Below are 20066 nucleotides of genomic sequence, written 5' to 3'. Positions count from 1 at the left end.
ATTAGAGTTTGCCAAACAACATCTAAAAAAGTCTTCACAGTTCTGGAACAACATCCTATGGACAGATGAGACCAAGATCAACTTGTACCAGAGTGATGGGAAGAGAAGAGTATGGAGAAGGAAAGGAACTGCTCATGATCCAAAGCATACCACCTCATCAGTGAAGCATGGTGGTGGTAGTGTCATGGCGTGGGCATGTATGGCTGCCAATGGAACTGGTTCTCTTGTATTTATTGATGATGTGACTGCTGACAAAAGCAGCAGGATGAATTCTGAAGTGTTTCTGGCAATATTATCTGCTCATATTCAGCAAAATGCTTCAGAACTCATTGGACGGCGCTTCACAGTGCAGATGGACAATGACCCGAAGCATACTGCGAAAGCAACCAAAGAGTTTTTTAAGGGAAAGAAGTGGAATGTTATGCAATGGCCAAGTCAATCACCTGACCTGAATCCGATTGAGCATGCATTTCACTTGCTGAAGACAAAACTGAAGGGAAAATGCCTCAAGAACAAGCAGGAACTGAAGACAGTTGCAGTAGAGGCCTGGCAGAGCATCACCAGGGATGAAACCCAACGTCTGGTGATGTCTATGTGTTCCAGACTTCAGGCTGTAATTGACTGCAAAGGATTTGCAACCAAGTATTAAAAAGTGAAAGTTTGATGGATGATTGTTAATCTGTCCCATTACTTCTGGTCCCCTAAAAAGTGGGAGGCACATATACAAACTGTTGTAATTCACCTGATCTGGATGTAAATACCCTCAAATTAAAGCTGAAAGTCAGCAGTTAAAGCACATCTTGTTAGTTTCATTTCAAATCCATTGTGGTGGTGTATAGAGCCAAAAAGATTAGAATTGTGTCCATGTCCCAATATTTATACATGGACCTGACTGTATATGTGTGTATATATATATATATATATATATATATATATATATATATATATATAATTTATATATATACACATACATACATACATACATATACATATACACTATATTACCAAAAGTATTGGGACACACATGAACTTTAATGGCATTCCGAAGGGAAAATGTGTGATAGGACCTTGTTGTCGGAAATTCCGACCGTGTGTAGGCTCCGTCACACATTTTCCATCGGATTTTCCGACACACAAAGTTGGAGAGCAGGCTATAAAATTTTCCGACAACAAAATCCATTGTCGCAATTTCCGATCCTGTGTACTCAAATCCGACGCACAAAGTGCCACGCATGCTCAGAATAAATAAAGAGATGAAAGCTATTGGCTACTGCCCCGTTTATAGTCCCGACGTACGTGTTTTACGTCACCGCGTTCAGAACGATCGGATTTTCCGACAACTTTTTGTGACCGTGTGTATGCAAGACAAGTTTGAACCAACATCCAACGGAAAAAATCCATGGAATTTGTTGTCGGAATGTCCGATCAATGTCCGACCGTGTGTACGGGGCATTAGTCCGTAGGGTTCAATATTGAGTTGGCCCACCATTTGCAGCTATAACAGCTTCGTCTCTTCTGGGAAGGCCGTCCACAAGGTTTAGGAGTGTGTCTATGGGAATGTTTGACCATTCTACCAGAAGCACATTTGTGAGGTCAGGCACTGATGTTGGATGAGAAGGCCTGGCTCGCAGTTTCCGCTCTCATTTATCCCAAAGGTGTTATATCGGGTTGAGGTCAGAACTCTGTGCAGACCAGTCAAGTTCTTCCGCCCCAAACTCGCTCATCCATGTCTTTATGGACCTTGCTTTGTGCACTGGTGCGCAGTCATGTTGGAACAGGAAGGGGCCATCCCCAAACTGTTCCCACAAAGTTGGGAGCATGAAATTGTCCAAAATGTCTTGGTATGCTGATGTCTTAAGAGTTCTCTTCACTGGAACTAAGGGGCCAAGCCCAACCCCTGAAAAACAACCCCACACCATAATCCCTCCTCCACCAAATGATTTGGACCAGTGTACAAAGCAAGGTCAATAAAGACATGGATGAGCAAGTTTGGGGTGGAGGAACTTGACTGGCCTGCACAGCGTCCTGACCTCAACCCTATAATATTGGTGGCTGCTGGGCTTTTCTTTTGGGGGGGGGCTGTAAACAAAAACCACCCCACCCGGTGGCGCGGCACTGACAGCACCCCCCCAATGCGGGTCTGGCATTTACCCATTTGCGTATTGTCTCCTCTTCCACCTAGGCATCCAATAGGATCGCCTAACGCTTTGGCCAATCGGCAAACAGGTCTCACGACCTGTCTCCTGATTGGCGGGGAGAAACTTTAGTGTGAGAATAGCAAAAATTAATTCTCTATTGTCCCACAACTGAGTGGGATCAGGGCGCAGTGCTCTGTGCCCCGAGCCCACCATTTGTTGAAGCTGATTAGAGCTTCAAAAAAGGGTGGAGAAAAAGGAGGTGACGCGTTTCACACTGAACACAGTGCTTCATCTTCTGGTTTGAAGAAGCACTGTGTTTAGTGTGAAACGCGTCACCTCCTGGGTCCTGTACCTTCTCTTTGTGACTGTCTATTGTCATTGTTTGGAATTAAACACATTGGATTAATTCTTTGGTGTGCAGCTGTTTTCTTCTGCCCTGATATGTAGATCAGGAGGCCGGAAGCATGGATGGGGGGGCACAGATGGGGAGGGCATGGGCCGCCACTGCCCGATAGAACTGAGATACCATTAAAGTTCATGTACGTGTAAAGGCAGGTGTCCAGTGGTGGCCCGTGCGGTCCCCCTGATCCATGTGCCCGGCCCCTAATTTACATGCTGGGCGCCGGACGCATGGATTCCAATGGGGTTTTTTTGTTTTTTTAAGAAGCACATGATTAGAACCTGAGGCTCTAATTGACTTAAAAAAATGGTGGGCTCAGGGGCAGAGCACTGAACCCCGGACCCACCCACTTGTGTGCCAATTAATATTCGCTATAGTCTTCCTGATTCTCCTCCCAGCCAATCAGGAAGTGGTTCCTGAGACCCGTCCCCCAACTGGCCGAGAGGAGAAGCGGTCCTATTGGCCACCTAGGAGGCAGGGACGGATCCAGGGGGGGGCAACGTGGCAATAGCCCCCCCGAGAATGCAGGTGACAGAGTGGGCAGCTTCCCGGGCGGCTCTGCAGGTTAGAGAGCGGGCGGCTCCACAGGCTGTCAGGCGGCTCCGTAGGAGGGAGAGCAGGCGAACAGCTGGGCGGCTCGTGGGTGAACAGACGGCTGGCCAATGAGGGAGCCGTGGGCGGGGGAGCAGAGAGATGACATCTCTCACTGCCCTGCGCCCGCCCTGAATCCCTGCAGCACAGTTCCGCCCTCTCTGTGCAGGCAGCTGCGGGAAGCAGAGAGATGACATCATCTCTCTGCTGCCTGACTTATAATCTGCTGCCTGACTCTGGGACACAGGAAAGTGACCCAGCAAGTGACAATCCGCAACATGTGTTAGGCAACGTGGCAAGTGACAATCCGTGACGTAGCAAGTGACAATCTGTAACCGCTGGCAGGTGACGTGGCAAGTGATGATCTGCATCTGGTGACAGGTGACGTGGCAAGTGACAATCCTCAATGTGTGGCAGGTGACGTGGCAAGTGACAATCCATGACGTGGCAAGTGACAATCCACAACGTGTGGCAGGTGACGTGGCAAGTGACAATCCGCAACGTGTGGCAGGTGACTTGGCAAGTCACAATCTGCATCTGGTGACAGGCGACGTGGCAAGTGACAATCCGCATCTGGTGGCAGGCAACATGGCAAGTGACAATCTGCATCTGGTGACAGGCGACGTGGCAAGTGGCAATCCACATCAGGTGACGTGGCAAGTGACAATCCTCAACGTGTGGCAGGTGATGTGGCAAGTGACAATCTGCATCTGGTGGCAGGCGACGGTGGCAAGTGACACGCTCAGGGCTCCCACTGATTCTGCATTATGGTGAGTTGAACTATTTTATTTTTTAAAACAATGTAATAATAGAAATAATGCGCTTCAATCATCCTGACACCATATCAACCATGGTGCCGGGATGTTTGAAGCGCCAACACCAGCCATTTCCCCAACAGATTGACCCCAAAAAAACATATTTTTGTTTTTTGCCCCTCCCGAGACTAGGCTCTGGATCCGCCCCTGCTAGGAGGAGGAGACGGACAGCGGAAGCCGCTGTGATGCCGAGGAGGAGGAGACACAGGGGAAGCCGCCGCACGAAGGAAGTGCTGCCCGTGACCTAGATGGGGTAGGTGCGGGGCTGGTGATAGACCGGGAGTGGGGTGGCTGTGGGTGCATTGTTTGTCCCCCCCCCCAAAAAAAAATATACCACCAGCAGGTTGAAAAAAAAATAATAATGACCTGATTCCCCACATCCACAATTGTACAAAGTTTGATCCACCGATAATTTACAATAATGCAAACAGCTCTTACCCAAGACAGCAAAAATGATGAAAAATACAGTAAATAAAATATAAAACACTATTGATGTGTCACTTCTGCGATTTGGATTTCCTTTATCTGTGGAAAGAAAGAGCAGCAGAAATTTCATTTTTATTAAATACAGTCCATTCTAAATATTTTTTATACTAAAAATATAATCAGTTTTTTCTGATTATTTCATTATTTGATTGTTAAAAAAAGTGTAAACCAGTTGTGGATATCAGGTGTGCTACACAAAAAAAAAGTCCACGTATACTGTAGTAGGCTCTGTCTTTTTCCCCCCCATTGCAGCTCTCCCTCCCACATTTACCAGCAATTTCCAGCAGTAAAAATGACAGCCAGGACTTGCTGTGTAAAAATAACAGCTATTTCAGCTGCTGCTAATAGGGGCAAGTTCATACTCAGGGGCGGCCCATCTATTAAGGGCCCATGGGTCCCGCCCCCCCTCCAAACCAGCGCCACCCCCCTATCCAATGCGCCCGACCCCTTGCAGGACGCCGGACCCGTGAATTCCAATGGGGGTTTTTTTGAAGCACGTGATTAGAGCCAGAGGCTCTAATCAGCTTCAAAATAGCGTGGGCTCGGGACGCAGAGCATTGCGAACAGAGCCCACCCAGGTGTTTTAGAATAGCAAATTAATATTTGCTATTCTAACACTGATCCTCCTCCCGGAAAATCAGGAAGCGGGTCTGAGACCCGTCACCCAACTGGCTGAAAGGACAGGCGATCCTATTGGACGCCCAGGGGGAGAGGTGGAGAGACACGCGGCGGAAGCCGCCGTGATGTGATGAAGGAGAGACACCGGAGCCGCTGCCCAATAACCGCCACCTAAATGGGGTAAGTGTCGGACTGACCAGCAGACAACGGGTGGGGGGGGGGAGGAGGGTGGTTGTTTGCCCCCCCCCAAAAAAAAAAAAAAAACCCACCAGCCACCACTGTTATTCATACTGCCAGCACACTGCAGAGGTTTGGTGTGCAGGCAGCTCTTGGCTGGAAAACCCGTGGTTGCAGGAAAGAAAATTGCTTAATGTATGGCCTGCTTAAAGCGATATTAAAGTCTTGTTTTTTTTGTTTTTTTTTTTTAATAACAAATATGTCATACTTACCTGCTCTGTGTAATGGTTTTGCACAGAGCAGCCCGGATCTTACTCTTCTCAGGTCCCCTATCAGTGCTTCTGGTCCCTCCCTCCTGATGGGTGCCCCCAGAGCGAGCAGTTTGCTATGGGGGCACCCGAGCCGGTGTGCTCCCGAGCTTCGAATCTGTGTGTTTATTCACACATGAAACCAAGGCTCGGTCCTGCCCCTTCTGTCTCCTGATTGGCTGTGACTGACCATTGGCTCCAGCGAAAAGCCAATCAAGAGTGCGAGTCCTCGGAAAGGCAAGGCTTTGCAGGAGAGAGATGGGGCTCAGGTAAGTATTAGGGGGGGCTGTGGCACGCAGAAGGTTTTTTTACCTTAATGCATAGAATGCAACTTCTGCTTTTACAACCACCTTAAAGCGGAGTTCCAGCCTAAAGTGGAACTTCCGCTCATCGGATTCCCCCCCCCCCCTCCGGTGTCACAATTGACACCTTTCAGGGGGGAGGGGGGTGCAGATACCTGTATAATACAGGTATCTGCACCCACTTCCGGGTATAGCTAGCCGCAGCTAGCTGCAGACTCCCCGCCCACCCCCGTTGTGCTGTGGGAAATACACAGTTCCCACAACACAACGGGGACCAGTATAGACGCGCAGCGCTAATCGCGCATGCGCAGTAGGGAACCGGGCAGTGAAGCCGCAACGCTTCACTTCCTGATTCCCTCAGTGAGAATGGCGGCGGCAGCACCCAAAGACCGAGGGATTCTTTGGCCTCGGGTGCCGACATCGCTGGACCCCGGGACAGGTAAGTGTCCTTATTTTAAAAGTCAGCAGCTGCAGTATTTTTTTTTCACGAAACTCCGCTTTAAGATCCAACACAACCATGATGTTACTGTGGCACATTAGTCATTGCTATCTTATCTTTCATACCGTATACCAACTATTTTATACCTTTAATCACAAGATGATTCAAGATAATGACACGTTTGTCTTCGCTTACAGGGTTTTTCACCCAGACAGTCAGCATCCTTTGCGCATCTTCTGTGCTGGCATTCTGAATAATAAGAGTTTGGTTGTCATCTTTTAGGAGGTATCTCAGGGGAAGGGAGCCTCCATCCAACTCCCATAATACAGAGGCCTTTCCTCCGGAGAACTGGACCTTCAGGGAGACCTCTGAGCCCCCCTGACTGCTATTACTGGTTATATTCTGAATCTTCACTGCGTCTGAAAGAATCGCATAGAATTAAAAGGAGGATCACAGCTCCATTGTTCATATCTATCTACCGTGTCTATATATCTGTCTATCTACCGTATCTATCTATCTACATCTATCTATCTATCTATCTATCTATCTATCTATCTATCTATCTATCTATCTATCTATCTATCTATCTATCTAATCAATCTACAGTATGGGTCTATCCATCTGTGACGGGAGTCACTTTGGGTGGGGGCAGTGGCATCGAGAGGGGGGGGGCTGATGGTGGCTGAAGCCCCGAGTGGGTCCCCAAAAAGCCCCAGTTCTCGGGCATGCACAGTTGTGTTATTAGCCTCGAGTGCCGCCGCCAAGCAGGGACCGATCTGACCCCGAGCACGGCCGAGTGACATAGCAGGTCCTGCCTTTCTGGAGCAGGCAGCGCCTATGATGGACGTCCCACTGGTCCAATGCCGGGACCGCGGGACGTGTGACGTCCATCATAGAAGCTGCAGGCTCCAGAAGGTGGGAATTACAATGCGGCCGCCGCGCCACTGGCAGAAGATCCCCACTCGGCGCTCGGGCGGGCGGCTCTCCTGATCTGTCGTGTCATGGCTCTGGCTGCCTGGAGTGCCTGCTGTCTACTCTACTGGGATGGGCGCGCCGCTGAGCTGCAGAAGAAGGTCACGTCACCTGAAGTCTGGTCAGGTAGGCCAGTGCGTGTCAGTGTGGGTCAGTGTATGTCAGATAGGTAGTTCAGTGTGTGTCAGGTAGGTCAGTGTAATGGTCAGTGTATGTCAGGTAGATCAGTGCGCGTCAGGTAGGTCAGTGCGCATCAGGTAGGTAACACCCCCCCACGGTGCTCAGACTTTGGGCTGAAGCCCCTGGTCTTTTTGCCACCTAGCAACGCCCCTGGGTGGGGGGCTTGTGGAACCCAGATGACCTTGGAGAGCTCTGGAAATTCCTTGTCCATCTCCCCCGGCCCCTCCTATGTGTAAATCACCCTGTGTCCATTAGGGGCACAGGGTGACCGAGAACCCCAGTCTGATCTGTGCTAGTCGGAGTCGCTGTACAGCCACACTGGAATGTTGTATAAATGTATATATTGTGTGTTGTCTCATGCTGTTGGACTCTTTGCTGGGATCGTTTGGGGTGTGGCTGTGTCCCATTGTTCTGTTGTGTCTGTCTGCCTTGGAAGAAGCGTATTATGGGATGGATGTTTGTATTGGTGTTCCTGGAATGTAAACTTCGGACAGGGCAGAGAGGGGAGGGGGATCCCTCCAACAGCCCTCCCTGCTGATAAGGTGTTCTATTGTTCAAATGTTTCAGTGCCTCTGTGTTCCTTTTTGGTAATTGGACAGTTTACCCCACCCTGTATCCAAGGGTGGGGGGGGACTTTCCCTGAGTTGTGTATCTGTTGTTACATGTGTTTTGAATAAAGAGTTTGATGTTTTTCACCCTACATTGAGTTACGGCTAATGACTGGGTGAGCTAAGGGGTCTTGGATAGTGCTGGTTCTGGACAAAGGAAGCATTTACGGCAGACATAGTCCTGTTGAAGTGGGTTGGTCACACTATCTAATCGAATCAATCTACAGTATCTATCTACCGTATCAATCTATCAATCTACTTTAACTATCTATCTATCTATCTACAGTGAGGGAAAAAAAGTATTTGACCCCCTGCTGATTTTGTACGTTTGCCCACTGACAAAGAAATGATCAGTCTATAATTTTAATGGTTGTTTTTTTTTAACAGTGAGAGACAGAATAACAACTAAAAAAATCCAGAAAACGCATTTCAAAAAAGTTATAAATTGATTTGCATTTTAATGAGTGAAATAATTATTTGATCCCCTATCAATCAGCAAGACTTCTGTCTTCCAGGTGTCTTCTATACAGGCAAAGAGCCTCTCTTAAAAGGAGTGCTCCTAATTTCAGCTAGTTACCTGTATAAAAGACACCTGACCAGAGATGCAATCAATCAATCAATCAGATTCCAATCTCTCCACCATGACCAAGACCAAAGAGCTGACCAAGGATGTCAGGGACAAGATTGCAGACCTACACAAGGCTGGAATGGGCTACAAGACCATCGCCAAGCAGCTTGGTAAGAGGGTGACAACAGTTGGTGTGAATCGTGCGACACAAAATAACTGTCAATCTCCCTCGGTCTGGGGCTCCATACAAGATCTCACCTTGTGGAGTTTCAATGATCATGAGAACGGTGAGGAATCAGCCCAGAACTACACAGGAGAATCTTGTCAATGATCTCAAGGCAGCTGGGACCATAGTCACCAAGAAAACAATTGGTAACACACTACGCCATGAAGGACTGAAATCCTGCAGTGCCCGCAAAGTCCTTCTGCTCAAGAAAGCACATGTACAGGTCCGTCTGAAGATTACTAATGAACATCTGAATGATTCAGAGGAGAACTGGGTGAAAGTGTTGTGGTCAGATGAGACCAAAATCGAGCTCTTTGGCATCAACTCAACTCGCTGTGTTTGGAGGAGGAGGAATGCTGCCTGTGGGGACAGGACAACTTCACCACATCAAAGGGACAATGGGCGGGCCATGTAGCGTCAAATCCTGGTGTGAGAACCTCCTTCCCTCAGCCAGAGCATTAAAAATGGGTCGTGGATGGGTATTCCTGCATGACAATAACCCAAAACACACGGCCAAGACAACAAAGAAGTGGCTCAAGAAGAAGCACATTAAGGTCCTGGAGTGGCCTAGCCAGTCTCCAGACCTTAATCCCACAGAAAATATGTGGAGGGAGCTGAAGGTTCGAGTTATCAAACTTCAGCCTCAAAATCTTTACGACTTGGAGAGGATCTGCATAGAGGAGTGGGACAAAATCCCTCCTGAGATGTGTGCAAACCTGGTGGCCAACTACAGGAAACGTCTGACCTCTGTGATTGCCAACAAAGGTTTCTCCACCAAGTACTAAGTCATGTTTTGCAAAGGCGTCAAATATTTATTTCACTCATTACAATGCAAATCAATTCGTAACTTTTATGAAATGCGTTTTTCTGGATATTTTTGTTGTTATTCTGTCTCTCACTGGTAAAAAAAAAAACCAAACAATTAAAATTTTAGACTGATCATTTCTTTGTCAGTAGGCAAACGTACAAAATAAGCAGGGGATCAAATACTTTTTTCCCTCACGATATCTATCTATCTACTGTATCAATCTAATTTATCTATCTACAGTTGTGCTCAAAAGTTTACATACCCTGGTGGAATTTATGATTTCTTGGCCATTTTTCAGAGAATATGAATGATAACACAAAAACATTTCTTTCACTCATGGTTAGTGTTTGGCTGAAGCCATTTATTATCAATCAACTGTGTTTACTCTTTTTAAATCATAATGGCAACAGAAACTACCCAAATGACCCTAATCAAAAGTTTACGCACCCTAGTGATTTTGGTCTGATAACATGCACACAAGTTGACACAAAGGGGTTTGAATGTCCATTAAAGGTAACCATCCTCACCTGTGATCTGTTTACTTCTAATTAGTGTGTGTGAATAAAAGGTCAATGAGTTTCTGGACTCCTTGCATACCCTTGCATCTTTCATCCATTGCTGCACTGACGTTTCTGGATTTTGAGTCATGGGGAAAGCAAAAGAATTGTCAAAGGACCTGCGAGAAAAGGTAGTTGAACTGTATAAAGTAAGAAAGGGATATAAAAAGATATCCAAGGAATTGAGAATGCCAATCAGCAGTGTTCAAACTCTAATCAAGAAGTGGAAAATGAGGGGTTCTATTGAAACCAAACCACGGTCAGGTAGACCAACTAAAATTTTAGCCACAACTGCCAGGAAAATTGTTCGGATGCAAAGAAAAACCCACAAATAACTTCAGGTGAAATACAGGAATCTCTGAAAACATGTGGTGTGGCTGTTTCAAGATGCACAATAAGGATCCACTTGAAGAAAGATGGGCTGCATGGTCAAGTCACCAGAAAAAAAGCCATTACTACGCAAATGCCACAAAGTATCCCACTTACAATACGCCAAACAGCACAGAGACAAGCCCCAAACCTTCTGGCACAAATGAGACCAAAATTGAGCTTTTTGGCCACAACCATAAACACTACATTTGGAGAGGAGTCAACAAGGCCTATGACGAAAGGTACGGAGGTGGATCGCTGATGTTTTGGGGATGTGTGAGCTACAAGGGCACAGGAAATTTGGTCAAAATTGATGGCAAGATGAATGCAGTATGTTAGAAAAAAATACTGGAGGAACATTTGCATTCATCAGCCAGGAAGCTGCGCATGGGACGTACTTGGACATTCCGACATGACAATGATCCAAAACACAAGGCCAAGCCGACCTGTCATTGGCTACAGCAGAATAAAGTGAAGGTTCTGGAGTGTCCATCTCAGTCTCCTGACCTCAATATCATTGAGACACTCTGGGGAGATCTCAAACGTGCCGTTCATGCAAGACAGCCCAAGAATTTACAGGAACTGGAGGACTTATTGCCAAGAGGAATGGGCAGCTTAACCATCTGAGAAGATAAAAAGCCTCATCCACAAATATCACAAAAGACTTCAAGCTGCATTGATGTTAAAGGGGGCAATACACGGTATTAAGAACTGGGGTATGTAAACTTTTGATCAGGGTCATTTGGGTAGTTTCTGTTGCCATTATGATTTAAAAAGAGTAAAGAGAGTTGATTGATAATAAATGGCTTCAGCCAAACACTAACCATGAGTGAAAGAAAAGTTTTTGTGTTATCATTCATATTCTCTGAAAAATGGCCAAGAAATCATAAATTCCACCAGGGTATGTAAACTTATGAGCACAACTCTATCTATCTATCTATCTATCTATCTATCTATCTATCTATCTATCTATCTATCTATCTATCTATCTATCTATCTATCTATCTATCTATCTATCTATCTATCTATCTATCTATCGTGCAAGCAAGGAACATGCTAATGGTATGAAAGAGCAGAGGAACAAAGATGAATTTGTCAGTCTTCTGCTTCTCCTTCTTGGTCCAATCAAAACCTGGGTGAGGCTCCAGACCCGTACATGTTACTTGAGTGCAGCAGAGAAAACTCAGGTGTACAAACAGGGCTGTGTAAATCTCAGGACTGGATGGACAGAAACACAAATCCTTTGGCAGATAAAACGACCCCAAAGTATACATTTCACCAGTGTATTTAGCTGTTTGCCCAGTGTTCAACTTTAACCTAAAGCAGGGGTCTCCATGCTATGGTTCAGGGGGACTCTTATGAGGACCCTGATGTAATGGGGGGGACTGCTGTAACAGGGACCCTAATGTAAGGGGGATTCCTTTGGGGACCCTGATGTAAAGGGTTCTCTTATAGGGACCCCAGTGTATGGGGGACTCTTATGGGGTCCATGATGACTTAGGGGGAATCTTTTGAGGACCTTGGTGAAAGGGGGGATCTTATGGGGACCCTGATGAGGATTGTTTTTGACCTGTGATTACTTGTAAAGAATACAATGTGACCCTCATACTGGAAAGTTTGGAGATCCCTGACCTAAAGCATGGAAATCATCTTACCTAATACAATGATTCTTATCGATTTCAATAATGATCGAATATGACCGCGGTATAAAAAAAATTGGTATGTGCCTGTATAATTCTTCTGAGCATTTCTTAGCATCCAACAACCACTGGAACTGTTCAGGATGATTCTTGGGTCCACTTGACGATAAATTTTGGGAACCGGATGTGAACAATCGTCTAGAAACAGAGTTTTGTGATTGAACCGAAGCTCCAGGAATCTTTGTGGTTGATAGCATTTAAATCCACAGAAATCTTTATCTGTCCCCGTCTGTACATAATGAGCTGCCTTAGCTGCTGACAAGATCAGCAAAAGGCAGATAAATCCTGGAAGACAAATGTTTATAATATTGGAAATGGGAACGATGGCTCTGACTGTATACTGTACAGATGTCATTGTCAAATCATTTGCTACCTGATTGGATAATTTAGCTGTGTGATGTCATACAGTTAGGCATGGTATATACCAGGGGTATTGAATTAAAATTCATGGAGGTCCGATTAGTACAATTTTCTTCAAGCAGAGGACCGAATCGCATTGTCCGGTGACTCAGATTCTTTACATCACAGCCCAGGTGTGCAGGCATGGCAGCCCATTCATTTGAATGTAAAAATGCAGCCGCATGGTGCGTTTGTACCATGCAATTTCCATGTGCGGGAAACTGCACCATGTATTTTAGTGTTTAAGAGTTAATAGTACCGCCGCACATTTTCTGTGCAGCACCTCATTTTGTGTGCGGCTGCATGTCCCCCTTCACTGCCCCCCCCCTTTTACATGATCTCCCACACACAGCACTGCCCCCCTGTACATGACCCCCCCACACACAGCACTGCCCCCCTTTAAATCACCCCCCACACACACAGCACTGCCCCCCTGTACATGACCCCCCACACAGCACTGCCCCCCTGTACATGACCCCCCATACACAGCACTGCCCCCCTGTACATGACCCTCCATACACAGCACTTCCCCCCTGTACATGACCCCCCCCACACAAATAGCACTGCCCCTCCTTTACATGACCCCCCACACACAGCACTGCCCCCCCTGTACATGACCCCCCATACACAGCACTGCCCCCCTGTACATGACCCTCCATACACAGCACTGCCCCCCTGTACATGACCCCCCCCCCCCACAAAAAGCACTGCCCTCCCTTTACATGACCCCCCACACACAGCACTGCCCCCCTGTACATGACCCTCCATACACAGCACTGCCCCCCTGTACATGACCCCCCCCCCACAAAAAGCACTGCCCTCCCTTTACATGACCCCCCACACACAGCACTGCCCCCCTGTACATGACCCCCCCCCCCCCACAAAAAGCACTGCCCTCCCTTTACATGACATGATCCCCACACACAGCACTGCTCCCCATGACATGACCTCCCCCCCACACACAGCACTGCTCCCCATGACATGACCCCCCACACACACACAGCACTGCTCCCCATGACATGACCCCCCATACACACACAGCACAGCCCCCTATGCATGAGCACTGCCCCCTGTACATGAACCCCCCTCCAATACACACACAGAACTGCCCCTCTGTACATGACTCCCTCTGCTCTGCTAATGACATTGGCAGAGGTTGAAGACAAAAGCAGCAGCTAAATGGCGCGATCGCGACAGTCCGGATATAGCAGTGGTTAGAGCTGCGCCAGGCCTGAGGAGCTGCGGGCAGGAGTTTTTAGGCGAGGCCGCAGCTTCGACCTAGTCCGCGGCATCCGGCCTCGCGGACTAGGCCGAAGCCACGGCCCCGCCTAAAAACTCTTGCCCGCAGCTCCTCAGGACCGGCGAGGTGTCAGCGCCGGTCCTGGTGAAAAAAAAAAAATCTAAAAAAATTGATTTGCTTAAATTTTGAATCGATTTGACCTCTCAACTCGATTCAAGATTCGAATCGATTTTTTCCCCAGCCCTAGCAGTGGTTCCGTCTGGATTTAGACCGTGGACCGTCATTTAGTGATGCCCGGTATATACTATGCGGCCAAACATGGACACCTGACTATAATACCTATATGAGCTTGTTGGGCCTTTCCCTGTAGGAGTGTAAGAACATATTGGCCTCTGAAATGGTCTAGAGGTATGTGCTGTAATGGAGTCTCAGAAACATTGCCCAGAAGCTCTGCACTGGACACTTGAGTTCCTCCACACCAAGATGGCCAAGCCATATCTTTATGGAGCTGGCTTTGTGTACAGAGGCACAGTTATGCTGGAACAGAAAAGGGTCTTCACCAAACTTCCAAAATTTTTTTGCATTAGTGTAGATAGGTGCAATTTATTTTCTTCACTGCAGTCAACCGTAGTGTCCCTGCAGCTAGAAAGGAAGTAATGAGGAACATGGTTCCTCTATGGTTTTCTGGGTCACTGAGGAAGCAATCCGGTTGGATTCTGTTGCCCCATAATACTCCGGAAGCCATTTTGGGTAAGGCAGAGCCATTTTAAGGCCCTGGCTCCCGCGCTTGGTGCACTTTATGCAAGTGGACAGTGTAGGGAAAGGTATCTCGTCTTGTAGGGACAGTACTAGCGGTCATGAGAGGTTCCAGACAAGGAGGGAAAGCATAGGGTCACAGCTCTTCTGGACACCTTCTCATTTGGGCACAAGATGGCCAGGCCACATTCTGCCCCTCTATACAGCTGCTGTCAGTCTGGCTGGAGCCTGTTCGTTTCACATCGCTGGAAACTATGAGTGCACCTGGCTGGGCAGCCTTCCCACTGGGTTTGTTGTGAACTGTTGCTACATTACTTCAATACAAATGTTGCACTGCACTTGAGTCTATGAATTATTGGCACTGCACCACGCTGCACCCCACCTACATTAACAGTACCCTTCACTGGAAACACCAAAACTAAACCATTTGGAGGGTCTACATTATTTCAGCCAGATATGTAGGTGTGATGGTCAGGTGTCCACAACCTTTTGGGCATATAGAACCTTATGGTGCTAAAACACTCACCTGTGTTATAAGCCATGTTGTCTTGTGGTTCTTACTTTAGTAATGAAACATTTATTAGTTCAGAATGAAGAATGTGTCTTGAAACACTGCTTCAAAGTATGTGTTGAGAGTGCTGATCTGATGAATGCATTCTCAGCTCTAAAAGTCTCTGAAAGTCAAAGAAAGAGTATCTAAAACCAAAAACCATTTCAGTTCTGGCAGCCAAAACTCAGGACGGGAGAAGTAAATGTGAAGGTTGATCACCAATGATCTGTGCAGATATGGATTCTGGCAATTACCTTGCTGTGTCTAGAAGGTGCTAGCTGTACATCTCAGGCACTTTCCGATACTAACTGGACGCCATTGCACTTTGCATCTTCCTCTTGTGATATTATAGAGTTTTCCAGATCCTGTGGAGTCTTAGATCAAGGCCTCCAGCCAAAGCCAAGACCTGACTTTAAAATAGTTGTTCCAGTGTAGAAGCACTTTAGGTTTCTTGAGGAGTCTGAAGTCCTTTTCTTTCCAAGATCTGAAGATCAGATCAATGAAGCAAATGTCTATGACTCTTGCTGTGTCTAGAACAGGCTTACTTTGCTAGCTGTACATCTCAGGCACTTTCAGATATTAATTGGAAGCCATTGCACTTTGTACCTTCTTCTCGTAATATTATAGAGTTTTCCAGATCTTATGGAATCTTAGATCAAGGCCTCCAGCCAAAGCCATGACCTGACTTACTGTACAGTTTCCAGTCTGAAAACAGTTTAGGTATCCTGAGAATTCTGAAGTCCTTTCCTCTCCAAGATCAGAAGATCAGATCACCAAAACAAACTTGCAATATGATTATTGGGACAGAACAGTCCTTGCTGTGCCTAGAACAGGCCTACTTTGCTAGCTGTACATCTGAGGCACTTTCCGTCACTAACTGGACTCCATTGCACTTTTTATCTTCCTCTCGTGATATTATTGAGTTTTCCAGATTCTTTGGAGTCTTAGATCAAGGCCTCCAGCCAAAGCCATGACCTGACTTACTGTAGAGATTTCTGGTCTGGGAACACTTTAGGTATCCTGAGAAGTCTGAAGTCTTCTTCTCCAAGATGAGAAGATCAGATCACCAAAACAAACTTGCAATATGATTATTGGGACAGAACAGTCCTTGCTGTGCCTAGAACAGGCCTACCTTGCTAGCTGTAAATCTGAGGCACTTTCCGTCACTAACTGGACTCCATTGCACTTTTTATCTTCCTCTTGTGATATTATTTAGTTTTCCAGATTCTTTGGAGTCTTAGATCAAGGCTTCCAGCCAAAGCCATGACCTGACTTACTATAGAGATTTCTGGTCTGGGAACACTTTAGGTATCCTGAGAAGTCTGAAGTCTTCTTCTCCAAGATGAGACGATCAGATCACTGAAACAAACTTCTATATGTTCATCAACCAATAGTCTTTATGTTTCTTTTGTACACAACAACTGATGTTGAACAGATTTTCTAGAAGCAATATGAACTTTCAGGTGGCCTCTGGCAGGTTCTTGAGATGGGCTGGAATTATAGATCAGGTCCCTGGGCATTGGAAAGAAAATACATCATAAACTGAAATTTTTTTTTAAGATGTCCAAGAACAAATACCTGCAGAAATTAAACAGCACATAATTCATCGCTTAACCGCCGACTGTACTTTTTCTGCGGTTGGGCGGCCTTTCTGTGCTGGATCACGAACATGTATGTGATCCAACATTTCTGGGTATAGGGTGTGTGCGCTCCCCTCACCCAATCTGTGCTGTCATTCAGTACATCACAAGCCGGTCAGCAGGTCCCGGCCAATGATTTATGGCTGGGACCTGCTGATCGGCTTAGCGAATCACAGCACAGAGCTCTGTGTTCACTAACAGCACAGGGCTCTTTACAGAAAGCAGCAACGTGGCTGTTGGTTTCACTCTGCAAAACAGAGAAGAATCAGCCACATCTATTCGTAAAAGCAGCACACGTTACACTTGTTAGGCACACAGTTAACTCTTTTGATTGCCCCTAGATGTTAACCCCTTACCAGCCAGTGCCATTAGTACAGTGATAGTGTACAGTATTATCACTGATCACTGTATTAGTGTCACTATTGATGTCAGTGTCAGCTAGTGCCCCTCCCAGCCAGTGTCAGTTAGGGCCATATTGTCCACAATAACAATCCCACTATAAGTCGATGATCACCACCATTACTAGTGTAGCATCATAGATGTGTAAATTAGAGTATATACACCATAGTTTGTAGATGCTATAACCAGTGCCGGGACAAGGCCACCTAGAGCCCAGGGTTATTCCAAATTGCCGGCTAGCATTGTCTGCATTCTATCTGTATGTCATTGTTCCATATGGTTATCTGTATTTCAATTGCACCTAATGTTTTTTAATCACCTTTTCGTATGTAATACTGTTTGGAATAAACTTCATATTCTTATCTAATTACTTTTCAAGTTGTGGTCGCCCTTAAAAATCCCATTTAGAGGGGTTTGCATCCCGAGTTACTAGATTAGGAATGTGGGCCACTCACTACTTCCCCTAGCAATGAGTTTTTTCTAATCTCTAGACCCCAGGGTGAACATGCCAACCTGTGCCCGCCCCCCCCCAAGATGCATAAGCATTATATGTTAGCAAAAATCCCCCCCCCTGCCGAAAAATTAAATAAAATTGGGCACTATTCTGCATGTTCACTACCTAAGCAAAAATCCCCCCTCCTCCCATGACAAATCCACTCCCCTGCTGGAATCTCCCCTCCCAGCACAAATCTTTACCCCCCCCCCATCCCCACTCCCAGCTCACATCCTGTCTCCCCAAATCCCCCTGCACACATCCACCCCCCAAAAAAAAAGAAAAATCCCTCCTCTCTCCTAGCATAAATCCTCTTCCCTCACCCCCTCCCCAAATCACCTTTCACCCCACCCCCAAATTTTCCCTCCTAGATTAATTCCTTTCCTCTGCTGCCCCCCAAATTCCCCCTAAAACACAAATCCCCTCCCCCCATTCACCTTGTGGTGCCCGCCCCCCTAATCTCACATGATACCACAGTGCCCAGGGCAGCCTCCCCTCCCCCCCTGTCCTGCCCTTGTCCCCAGCCCTGGCTATAACTTTCATACAGACCGATATATATACACTTAATGGGATTTTTTTTTCTTACCAAAAACATGCAGCAGAACAGATTTTGGCTTAAATCTATGAAGAAATTCGATTTTTTTTCTATTGGATATCTGTTATAACAAAAAGTAGAAAATATTGGGGGGGTTTTTTCATTTTTTTTTTTTTTTTTTTAATATAACAAAAAAAATGAAAAATCCAGTGGTGATCAAATACCACCGAAACAAATTTCTATTTGTGTAAAAAAAAAAACAAAAAAAACAAACAAAATTATATAAAATTTAATTTGGGTACAGCTTTGCATGACCACGCAATTGCCAATTGAAGTAGCGCAGTTCAAAATAGCAAAAAAAAAAAATGACCTGGTCATGAAGGGGGTAAAACCTTTCCGGAGGTTAAAGTATATGTAAAACCAAAACCTTTGGTGTTTTTTGGGTTTAGACAGGATACGGATGGTTTAGAGGCCACGTCTGGTTTTATAGCCCTCTAAGTCCCTGCTGGGGATATTAGCACTATATTGATCCGTGTGACCATTGTCTCATTTTTTAGATCACATGATATTACTGCAAAGTAATTTTCAGTAAAAAAAAATACACTAAAGTTAATTTCAGGGTACAAAAGTGCAATAAATTGCCCATTTTTTTTGTAAAATATAAAAGATGAGGTTGCACCAAGTAAATAGATACCCAACATGTCAAACCTTAAATTTGTGTGCGCCTGTTAACCGCTTGCCCACCAGCCGCCGTCGTTACGGCAGTCGCTTTAATGTATGGGGGGAAGGTGCACGCCCGCTGCGTGACGTAGGAGCCGATGCGCGTGCCCGGCGCCTGCGATGTCCGCCGGGCGCCCGCGAACGCTCCTGACAGAGACAGAATGGAGATCTGTCAATGTAAACAGACAGATCTCTGTTCTGTCCGGGGAGAAGAGACAGATCTGCCGTTCTTAGTAATTAGGAACAGCGATCAGTCTCCTCCTCCAGTCAGTTCCCTCCCCCCCACAGTTTTAAACACCTAGCAGGGAACACATTTAACCCCTTGATCGCCCCCTAGTGTTAACCCCTTCCCTGCCAGTGACATTTATACAGTAATCAATGTATTTTTATAACACTGATCGCTGTATAAATGTCAATGGTCCCAAAAAAGTGTCCAATTTGTCTGTCGCAATGTCGAAGTCCCACTAAAAATCGCAGATCGCCGCCATTACTAGTAAAAATAAAAAATAATCGTAAAAATGCCATAAATCTATCCCAGAGATTGTAGACACTATAACTTTTGCACAAACCAATCAATATATGCTTTATTGCGATTTTTCTTTTACCAAACATATATAGAAGATTACATATTGGCCTAAACTGATGAAGACTTTTTTTTTTTTCAATTTTTTCAATTTTTTTTGAGGGGGGGGATATTTATTATAGCAAAAAGTTAAAAAAATATTGTGATTTTTTTTTTCAAAATTGTCACTCTTTTTTCGTTTTTAGCGCAAAAAATAAAAACCGCAGAGGCGATCAAATACCACCAAAAGAAAGCTCTATTTGTGGGAAAAAAAAGGGCATCAACATTGTTTGGGTACAGCGTCGCACGACCGCGCAATTGTCAGTTAAAGCGCCGCAGTGACGTATCGCTAAAAATGGCCTGGTCAGGAAGGGGGCAAATCCTTCCAGGGCTGAAATGGTTAGATGGCGATAAACTTCAGTACAATATATTTTTTTTAGCTTTAAAAGCCCCCTATAGGTCATCAGTTTAGTGTTACAAAGGAGGTCTGGTGTGGGGGGGGCCTCAGAA

General features: G+C 45.9%; 1 protein-coding gene across 1 annotated transcript in view; it reads right to left on the bottom strand.

The window, feature by feature from the left end:
* Positions 1 to 20066, bottom strand: part of LOC141108703 (uncharacterized) — a 33622-nt gene that overhangs the window by 6302 nt on the left and 7254 nt on the right. Inside the window, exons 2-6 of the mRNA XM_073600572.1 lie at positions 15462 to 16719; positions 15184 to 15331; positions 12218 to 12547; positions 6421 to 6693; positions 4383 to 4469 (exon numbers count right to left, since the gene is read on the bottom strand). Of these exons, the coding sequence (XP_073456673.1) occupies positions 4383 to 4469; positions 6421 to 6693; positions 12218 to 12547; positions 15184 to 15199 (706 nt within the window). The 5' untranslated portion in view covers positions 15200 to 15331; positions 15462 to 16719. The remainder of the gene's footprint in view (positions 1 to 4382; positions 4470 to 6420; positions 6694 to 12217; positions 12548 to 15183; positions 15332 to 15461; positions 16720 to 20066) is intronic.

Source organism: Aquarana catesbeiana, linkage group LG09 (genome assembly GCF_042186555.1).
Source record: "Aquarana catesbeiana isolate 2022-GZ linkage group LG09, ASM4218655v1, whole genome shotgun sequence".
In the NCBI taxonomy this organism is placed as follows: Eukaryota; Metazoa; Chordata; class Amphibia; order Anura; family Ranidae; genus Aquarana; species Aquarana catesbeiana.
The sequence above is the reverse complement of the archived record's forward strand: the minus strand, read 5'-3'. Positions and strand labels throughout refer to the sequence as shown.